Genomic DNA, 10,637 nt, shown 5'->3' on the forward strand with positions numbered 1-10,637 from the left:
TGTTTATTTTATTTAAACAGTTTTGGCAACCAGTCAGAATTGGATCAATCTTCCTATAATCAGCAGTAAGTTGCGTGAATCGCGAGGTATGTTCCGTGGAACTTCGCGAATTACGACACATATTTTGCAAATTGAACAAGACAATTGAGTTTTTTAAAGCATTATATGATATATGGAAGGTAACTAATCCATATGTTGTTAGTAAATCAATAGTTTAAGTTTTAACATTTCAGGTAGATTACAAAACTTAGTCTTCCCTGCCTATACGAAACACAAGTTTATTTACGTTGCTCATTTGGTGTCTCGATTTGACGGTTCGATTGGTGTTTTATGCCACGCTCTTTGCGCGTCTGTAGATTATCTACCGTCTGTAGTTCCAACCATAAGGTTTTGCAAGGTGACGTCACGAATGAACCGGAATGAACGCAATTCACCCATTTGACATCCACTCGTGGTTTGTTTACTATTTGTTAGGCGAACGCGATATGCATAAATTGGAGTCAAACGTTTTAAAAGCGTATTATCCAGCAGTTTCGCCTTCCAAACTACTCGGAATGGCAGTTTTTGTGCTTTTCTGACTGCCGTTAAGACCTTTAAGCGATATTCAGTTTCAACATTTTAACCCATGTTCTAAGTCCATGTAAACAAACCACTGATAGACGTCAAAGAAGTGAGGTTATGCTTGCCCGTGCAAAACCTTATTGGTTTGTAAACCTAAACAGTGAACATCAACATACGTTTTATCGGTTTCATCGACCAAAAATTCTCAAAAATATTATTGTTTTCTGCAATGGCAGATAAAACAAACAGTAAGAATACCTTTTTATTGACGGAAGAATAGTACTCTAATGCTAAAAACTTCTTTATAGCAGATGGAGAAGATTTAACGGACTTAACCAATTGGGTTTTCGTCGGTAACATCCACCAGAAAGCAAAAAAGTCCCAGCTGGAGAGTCTTTTTCCAAAAGCAAAACATATCTGTTTTCGACGTAATCATGGGATATGTAACCCCAGCAAGGTCGCTCTGGTCAAGTTTGAGAACCAGACAGAGGTGCGGCGAGCATGCCTGATGAACCAGAAAATATGCATGGACAAAAGACTGCTGATCTTCAGTCTGAGGTGGAATTGGTCGTTTTCCCCGAAGTTTTCAATTATGGTTAACAATTTGGAACAATGTAAGTCAACTTGAATTTCGTCCAAAGTTGTATGTTTACGAAATTGATGTGTCTATGAAAATGGGAAACGATTTTTGATTTATTTGCAGCTATCAGCGAAGAAAAGGTATACAATGCCTTTCAGTCCTTTGGTACAATTAATACTGTCTACAAACCGTTCCACCGTTATGCATATATTGCTTTTACGGACAAGCAATCCGTTCAAAATGCGCTGGCGCAAAAACGATTTGCACCAGAATCGAATATCGAATTCTTTCCTATACAGAGGGATATTCCAATGGCAGTAGAAGTGCCCAAGAAACCGTACGAGGCCATCGAAGAGAAATGCCAAGGTAAATATGTTTTTTTACAAAGTTTTTATGTTCTGCATCTTATTTTATTTTTAGCGTTCGGCCTAAAGTACAACTGGGAAGCTGAATCGCAAACGCAGTGTAAGTGCGGTATAATTAATTATGGCTATTATAATTTTATTCAAATTTATTTCGTAGTACTTGTAACTAATATTCCTCGTTACGCATGTGAAACCGATATCCTACAATATCTCAGTACCTTCGGTATAGTCACAGAATGGAAGATGGTTCCGTGTTGTTATTCGATACTCACGAATAATGGATTGGTTACGTATAAAGCCAAGGAGATGGCCGTCAATGCTTACATACATCGGAATCATTTTTTCCAAGGTGTCGCTCTGGAGATCTACAATGAGAAGATAACATACGGAGAAACCTTTTCCACCCAAGCTGTGTTACTGAAGAATACCAGTATCTGTAAGTTATTTTGCAGGTTTCTATCGAATGTCGCTAAGAAAAACCATTTTTTTCTGCAGATTTGACAAACGATGAAATTTACGAAGCTCTAAGGTTATGTGGTACTGTAACGTACCTGCATCGCACCAATGAGCACACAATTGTCCGATTTGAGGACGCTGAGGCCGCACAACATGCTATTAAAGTAAAACGAATCGCCGAAGAAGACGTCTCGGTATCGCTGTACACTGACCGTAAGCACATACAGGATCGGTTGTTCGCTGAAGACAAGCCATTAATTTAATCTATTTTTGTTTGCAGGTGACTACGAAACTAAAGTTCTGCAGCCTCTTCCAGCGAGTAAATCGAGTGCTCTTAGGGAAGGAAAAGAAGAGATCGTTAGGCTAGTAACTGTGGCACAAGCTTGCAGCGACATAGCAACAATTCAGAGTTTTAGCTACTACAATCCTAACCCGTTGAGATATCGAAATGAAGGTAATGTGCTATCTGCGATAACCTGCCCTAATGTGGTTTTTATTTTGCTTACGTTTTCTATTTACAGTCATGATCATGAACTATCCTCCGCTTGCAACATGTGAGACTTTTAGAAAGCGCTTCAGGTATCAAGGTTACGTAGAATACTTTCGAAAGGTAAATGTACCAGGTCTGCCACCGGCAGTATTTCTGAGTTTCGCTACCGACTTAGAGGCAAGACAAGTGTGCTCGTTGAATCAGACTACAATGGCCGATAAGAGACTGTTAATTGTTATGGCATGTGAGAAGTTGTTAATCGAACCAGAGTTCGCACTAATTGTAGATGAATTGGACGCTGCTGTTACAGACGAAATGATACACGACCGAATGAATAAATATTCTAAAGTCAAATTTGTACTACGACTAACCCAACAACAGGCTTTGGTACACTTTGTAGATCCGTTTGACGATGACCAAAAGTCGGATGAACCTGCCTTGTCGTTTGAAGATGACCAAAAGTCAGAGAAACCTGCTTTGTCCTTTGTCGATGCCGTGTACAAACTATATATCTTGCAACAGAATGCGACGGTAGACGAACATTTGCTCTCTTTGATGCCGGTTGATAAGCCGACTGATGATAGATATGAGAGCTCGCTTCAAACGTTATCACGACACATTGAGCTAAGTGAAGATGTTGGAGTAAATACTTCTGTAGAAGTAGCGAACGTCGGTGCCCATGTTCCCTCTCATGTTACGGATCGGCCTTCACTATCAATATTTACCAACAAGCAACCCAGAATACAACATGAATCTTTGCACATGCCGTTATCAAACGGAATACCTTCTACCCGGCCTTCGAATATGGTTTTACCGAATGTGCTGAATAATAATAATCCGCTGTTTGGTATAAATTGGAGACCACCAGCTACCGTACACCCAATAATAGCTAGTGTCCAGGCATTTCCACCAGTCCAAACATTACCACCTATTACGCCCGCTATGGTACCACCAGCTACCGTACACTCAATAATGGCTAGTGTCCAGGCATTACCACCAGTCCAAACATTACCACCAGTACAGACATTACCGCCTATTACGCCCACTATGGTACCACCAGCTACCGTACACCCAATAATGGCTAGTGTCCAGGCATTACCACCAGTCCAAACATTACCACCAGTCCAAACATTACCACCAGTCCAAACATTACCACCAGTACAGACATTACCACCTGTTACGCCCGCTATGGTACGACTAATGAAAAAAGTGGAAAGCGTAATGCTGTACACTCCATCATTCACCGGTATGTCGATGATGCAACAATTTCTACTAGTAAATGGAATTGTTAATCATATTATCGCTAACCCAAACTATTTCAAGCTAAGCCAGGCAGATAGAATCAATGCCTTAATGAACACCCACCTCGGAGAGGTTGCATACTTCCTTGGACAACTTCCTCCGAACCAGGTACCGCAACTTCTTTCCGTGGTCGAGACAGACTATGTTGAAACCATCAATCAAGCAATGGCCCTATCGAACCCACAGCCAGAAATGGAATTGACCAAATCATATGCAGCCGATAATCCAGTGCCATCGTTAAGCCCAATGGATAAAGTCCGGTTGATAGCCGGTGTAAATGAGCAGTTTCAACAAATACCTCAACTGGTCAAGATGACTCTCGATGACAAACTTAATTTTCTATTAAGCGGATTCAACAATTTTCTATGTGCTGATTTGTTAGCCCGATTACCACGACCTCAGCAGATAGAATTAATAGAAAACCTACAAATGGACTATAAACCGACAGAATCTCAACCAGCAGTAAACACATCAGAAGCAACGTTCGCCCGTCAACACCACAGCCAACCGAAACCGACAATAAACCAGTCGGATCCTCCTGCTTTAAATACTACTCTTCCGTTCTTCTCCCAATCAAGCAGTCTTTATCCGCTCCCTCCATCATCTACAGGAATTCTCCCACAAGTCAGTGATCCTTACAATAAGCAACCAACGCCCACAGTGAATCGGTCACATCCTCCTGCTATAAATCCAGCCCTGCCATTCTACTCCCAAAATTGCAGCCTTTTTTCACATCCCCCACCGTCGGCCGTTCCTTACAACGACATACTAGTCACGTCTTCCACAAGTTCCTACAAGCAAAACTTTCACCCGTTGTTGTCGAACAAGGAAACGGCCAACAGTAGCCGCTCGCCACCGGCGTGCTACCTTTCATCGGACAGTGATAACAAGACAGAGCTCTATAATCGTTCTCGAAAAAGAAAAAGACGTCGATCTCGATCGTGGACTAGATCTCCGCCACGATGGGGGAAACTGGAAAGACAAACAGAAAGAGATCCCCTCGCTAGGTCTCGACCCAGGTCTCGATCCGGCTTTCGATCGAAGAGCAGATCGCCGGAACGATGGAGTTCTTCTGAGAGCGAATCCGGTTCATTGGAGATTAGGAATGCGGACGAACCATTGCCAGTTGGTAAGTAATGGTATCGGATAGAAGATTTGGAACTCGAAAAATGACAGCTTTCCGTTTGTTTTACAGTTCTCGTCAGCCATGTGGACATAAATGTTCCAACGGAGAAACTTTCGGAAAAGTTCTCACAATTCGGTCAAATTGTGTCCATTCGACCAAGTCACAGCAGAAATGGTCGGCGAAACAAAATCAAGCGCGCGTACATCCGTTTCGATACATACAATCAGGCAAGGCAGGCGCTTGGGCTTCATTTGACTCACTATCAGGGTCATCTTATACGTGTAAGGTTTGCTAATCAACGACCAACACTGCAGACGGATCTCGCAGTGAAAGCAACGTTTCTAGATCCCGGACTGATGGATAAATCCGTGCAACGGAATGAAGGAAAAGTTTTAGTTAGATTTCAGAAGCATGGCCCCATTGCCAATCTGTATGCGCGAGATTATCTTAATTACTTGATTGTTTACAAGCACCACAGCTCAGTTACTGCAGCGTTGAAGGAGGACTATATGAGGAAGACTGTGAAATGTTTGGTTACAAGACTAAGATTAGAATAAAGCCGATAGAAGGCTAACGTAGAATTAGATTTGGATTAAATTTGCTTGGACTATCCTCAAAATGCGATTTTGATAGCCGAGAGATGTTGCCTGTTGGTAGTGTTTGCATTTCCTTTGAAATGACTCATTTGCTATGGTGATGGATCTATCTTTTTCGTGACCCAAATGATAGACTTAACCTAAAAATTACGTGCTATGGTTAAAAGCGATTTTTCAGTAGTTTTCGGTTGACGGGGTTGACGTCCATGTCGTAGCTAGAACCAAAATGGTTGAAATGGCGTTGTAGAGATCGGTAATCGAACTAGAACTACTGTAGTTGATCCGTCGAAGCGGCACGTGAGAAACAGGCTATTACGCAAGATACGAATCCAGACGTATATATCAAGGCTTTCCAGTATAGACTGTACAAGGGAAAATCAATCTTCACTGCTTGGTGGTCCAAATCGGAATGAAAATATTATTTATTCCGTATTAGTTACAGGGAGTCAAGGATACCTAATGCTATACAGTTTTCTACGATCCTACAATCTCTCCCCCTTTTCATGAACGAGATGATTTACCTTAATTTTTTTCAGTGTAATGTCAAAACAATCAAGAGCTTTTCGGACCTATAAATCATTCTGGTATAACGAAATCTTACGCAGAGATTAATTTCTTTCTGCTCAACCATTATGGAAACCAATATCCATAACTCTTGGTATCTTGCTTATATTGCTTATGATTCCATCGATCGAGAAAGGCCTTACCAAAGCAAGAGTATCGACTGAAGTTGGCCTCTTCAACTTTAGTAATCGCAACCGCTCTTCTACGACCATGGCTCATGAGATTTGTTGCAACATCTCACTTTTCTTTAAGTCATTCTATGGCGTAGTCTCGCTACCTGTATTCCGGGTTCTGGCAATTCAAATTCAATTATCACACTGGCCTAGGGCAATAATGATAGTTGTTACCAGAAATCAGCCCTAACAATACCAGGTACGTAATAGTCGGGACTTCAAATTGGAGCGCAATATGTTAGATTGGAGCGAATTAATGCACAATAAAGAGCTTTCAAGCAGTAAACATTATTGAAGTTCTTGCCGATGCGCATAATGAACCCAAGATTTCTGCAGTTCTTATCCACAATGAACGCGATGCGCTGTTAAGTAAATTTCGAATCGAGCAGTACTGTAGTAGTCAAAGGCGAATGGGCTCAACTTTCTAGAAAATGTGATGTGAAAATGGAATTTAGCAGCATGCGGTTGTCTCCCCACGATTTCGCAAAGGTCGATAATTCCTCGTGAAGAGCAGCGCCGTCGGACCGATTTTTAAATTTTGAGTACAACTTGAGGTCGTCTGCAAGCAAGAGTCGCGGAGTTTTGCGCAGGAAGTTGACGTCAAAGCGGTAGATAAGGAACATTAAAGGACCGGGATGGCTGCCTTGTGGGATTCCGGAATAAGCAGTGTATATGCACCTTTAGGTAGCGATCGGATAGGTATAAACGGAACCAATGCAGCAACGGGCCACCTATGCCAAGCTTATCCAGTTTGGTAATGGCAATTGGATGGTTCAATTTGTCGAAAGCTGCGGAAAGAGCAGTGTAATAACATCTGTTTGTGACCGGTCATCGAAGATATTTTACGTAGGATGTGATGATTGGTAGTCGTGGAGTGTTTAGGCTAAAGTGACTACAGTCAACCAAAAAAGTATTCGGACAGCAGCGCATAAAATTTTCTTTTAGTAATTTTGCACAGTATTTTTGCAAAGAATGGTAACACATATTTTTTAAAATAATGTTTAACTAAAGCATATTTAGATGCACAACAAAAATTCGGGGAAAAGCTTTCCGTTTTGAAGATAGGGTACATATAGTTTGAATTCCTCAAAAATGCAGCCAAAAAAGTATTCGGACAGTTAACTATTAGTTGAAACAAATGTCCTTTCTCGCTCATCTACTACCTCATAGGACCATTTACAATCTTGAAGACCTGTTTTAATCTGTTTGGGATAAAATTAACAATTTTTCAAATATCCCTCTGTGAATTGCTGACCATTTTTTTACAAGAGCTCGGTTTAAGTCATTGTGATAAGAAATCGAATGATTTCTCATTTAGAAATAAAATTATCTAAAAAGATGTTCAAAAGGGCTCAAATCTAGACTGAATGCTGATGTTTCGATAGCTCTAGGACAATTGTATGGTGCCTACCGCTTACAATTATCGACAGTATGTTTAGTTTCAACATCCCGGTACAATATGTATGTACCGCACAATTACAATTTTGCTTTAATTTCACCTAAAATTGTTCAGATAATTGAGTTTACACTTAGTTCTATCCAAAAATATATATCTTTGCTACCTCGGAGATTTCCAAGCATCCCAACAAGGTATGACACTAACCGCATTGCTCGTTTACTTGCTGACGAGTGATTTTTCGCTTGTAACCCTTCTCTTTTAGTTATTCTTGCATAAGGGTTGTTGATGTCATACCTTGTTGGGGTGCTTGGAAAGCTCCGAGGCACCAAAGATATATATTTTTGGATAGAACTAAATGTAAACTCAACTATCTGGATAATTTTAGGTGAAATTAAAGCAAAATTGTAATTGTGTGGTACATACATATTGTACCGGGATGTTGAATCTAAACATACTGTCGATAATTGTAAGCGGTAGGCACCATACAATTGTCCTAGAGCTATCGAAACATCAGCATTCAGTCTAGATTTGAACCCGTTTGAACATCTTTTTAGATAATTTTATTTCTAAATGAGAAATCATTCGATTTCTTATCACAATGACTTAAATCGAGCTCTTGTAAAAAAATGGTCAGCAATTCACAGAGGGATATTTGAAAAATTGTTAATTTTATCCCAAACAGATTAAAACAGGTCTTCAAGATTGTAAATGGTCCTATGAGGTAGTAGATGAGCGAGAAAGGACATTTGTTTCAACTAATAGTTAACTGTCCGAATACTTTTTTGGCTGCATTTTTGAGGAATTCAAACTATATGTACCCTATCTTCAAAACGGAAAGCTTTTCCCCGAATTTTTGTTGTGCATCTAAATATGCTTTAGTTAAACATTATTTTAAAAAATATGTGTTACCATTCTTTGCAAAAATACTGTGCAAAATTTCTAAAAGAAAATTTTATGCGCTGCTGTCCGAATACTTTTTTGGTTGACTGTATATAATATAAAATATATATTGTATATAGTCACTAGTTTAGGCATAAACCCATGTTGGTTATCAGAGATGTACTATTTGAAAAGGGCAAATACTGGTTCAAACCCGACAATCTCCAGCAGTTTCAAAATCTACACCGCTATTCTATATTTCGAACGAAATTTCGGTCAGCAAAATCAAATGGGCAAAACATCTCGTTCTTTGTTCCTCGTAAGCAAATTTGGTTTTTTCCTACGACCCTTTTGAGATTATATTTCATTGTTTTTACTCCAGCCTATCAAATGTTACCAAAATGTAGTCTTCTAGGGGGTGCCACAGAACGCTAGTATCTTAGAGTATGCTTTTACCGTTTGGTGCCTGCATCAGGTAACGCAAGTCCTTGTAATCGAGCGGGTATAGAAAAATTTACGTTTTGCTCTGGGCAATCTGCCCTGGAATGACCCAATCAATCATCCTCATTATCAAGCTTGGTGTCAGTGGAGCAAACTCGATCTATTGTCAGATAGGGATGCCAAACAACAAAAAGGATTGTAAGTGTTCAACAAACGAATCGGTGAAATCACTTAGTGCAACATAGTTCATAAGGATATTTAGGCTGTACGATTTTCTTGTCCAAGGCGGTGCAAGACAGATCAATCTTCTCACCACATTTTGTTCAAGAATTTTACCCATCTTGTCCTACTTTTATTTCGGGAAAACAAAATGCTCATAATTTTCCTAAAATCGGTATACTTCCCCTACATTCCATGTGAAAGTTATTCAAGCAAAATCGAAGGGAAGAAAACAACTTACTATTTCCATTTCGACGTAGTCCTGAGTTGTAGAACTTTCGACGCGTAGCAGCACTGCATCGGATTTGGTGGTCACGAAACCCAACGCTACATTGTCCTCTTCAGTGTCGGGTTGTCGACCGGGTGGGAACGTGTATGTAGGGAATGAGAGTATATCGAGTATATACAGTGTGACGGAAGAAAGTGAGGGGAAAAGAGAGATAGAAACATGAATTCAATAGGAGCAAGGAAACGACAAGATTCACTAACGAATAGTAGTTCGGTTGGAAAAAGTAAACAGACGTCAGTCTTGTGATTGACTTGATGGAAAGAGGAGAGCAGCGAGGTGATAGTTAGTCTGTTGATCCGGAGTGCCTTCCACCGGACACGACATTGGCGCTTGTCGGTGGACTACCTTTCAAAGGAACTGATGTGACTGAGGATGTCTGCTTTTTTTGAAATACGGCCAACAAGTTTTGAATTACATGGATTTGGCTAGTAAAGTGTAAATCACGCTAAAGTGTGTATAACAGTGAATTAAGAGTCATTTGGTGTTGCTGCCGAAGGTGTGCGGCTATCCAGAGCGAGAAAAGTGTGCTACAGGCTTGGAACGGTTTGCCCGAGGGGTTTTCATTTCTTGGTGAAGGCTGATTTGATCGGTTGCTGCTCTAGTGCTCTGCATTGTTCGGGCCCCGAAATTGCATAGCAGAAAATATGTGAATAAAATGACTTACGATACGAAGCTGCTTAGGTGATGCATGTGTTGGTGTGCTTCCTGTTGTGCGGGCATAATCGAATAATCATGCGTGCGTCATGCACTCTCACGTACCGTTTTCTTGTGTGCGTTGCTGAGCAGCAGCAGCAGCAGCAGACGATGACCACCACTAGCATGGTGGTGTGATTGGCAGCGTTGTTCTCTTGCGACGCTAATGATAAATCTAACTGCAGCGGCTAGTGATGTCCGAAATTTTCAATTATTCGAGTACCGATTAATCGGTTAGCGTGGTATGCACTAATCGATTACTTCAGTATTCGTGCCAATAGTATTCGATTATAAATATTCATATATTTCGTTAAATAAGTCGATTAATCGTACGATTGTGAACGATTAATGGGGTTATTCGCTTTTTTTATTCCCTTTGAACTATTCGACTAATGAATTACTGTCGACAGCATTCGATTACAAATTATTGGATTGTTCCATGCTCTGGTTGATTACTCGAATATTACGATTACCGGACATCACTAGCGGCGGCGATGGAAGATG

The 10,637-nt window shown here is 40.5% G+C and overlaps 1 protein-coding gene across 2 annotated transcripts; it reads left to right on the top strand.

Moving 5' to 3' along the window:
• The first annotated feature begins 700 nt into the window (after positions 1-700).
• Positions 701-5,443, top strand: LOC128740355 (uncharacterized). 2 transcript variants are annotated; one of them, XM_053835896.1, is made up of 9 exons: positions 701-809; positions 870-1,175; positions 1,265-1,507; positions 1,562-1,606; positions 1,664-1,942; positions 2,002-2,175; positions 2,243-2,416; positions 2,484-4,883; positions 4,950-5,443. In XM_053835896.1, the coding sequence occupies exons 1-9, from the start codon at positions 791-793 to the stop codon at positions 5,435-5,437; spliced, it is 4,128 nt and encodes a 1,375-aa protein (XP_053691871.1). In that variant the 5' UTR covers positions 701-790; the 3' UTR covers positions 5,438-5,443. The 2 variants fall into 2 exon arrangements, with proteins under 2 accessions (XP_053691871.1, XP_053691878.1); XM_053835903.1 differs by lacking the exon at positions 4,950-5,443 and having other exon boundaries at positions 2,484-3,698; positions 3,776-3,824.
• The last annotated feature ends 5,194 nt before the right edge of the window (positions 5,444-10,637 follow it).

The sequence above is a fragment of the Sabethes cyaneus genome, chromosome 1 (assembly GCF_943734655.1).
Source record: "Sabethes cyaneus chromosome 1, idSabCyanKW18_F2, whole genome shotgun sequence".
Lineage (NCBI taxonomy): Eukaryota > Metazoa > Arthropoda > Insecta > Diptera > Culicidae > Sabethes > Sabethes cyaneus.

Bases quoted from the DNA above. Each gene is read 5' to 3' on its own strand.
- LOC128740355 (XM_053835896.1), top strand. The intron at 1,607-1,663 runs GTAAGTGCGGTA...TTTATTTCGTAG, and splicing joins AGCTGAATCGCAAACGCAGT to TACTTGTAACTAATATTCCT. The intron at 2,176-2,242 runs GTAAGCACATAC...TTTTGTTTGCAG, and splicing joins GGTATCGCTGTACACTGACC to GTGACTACGAAACTAAAGTT.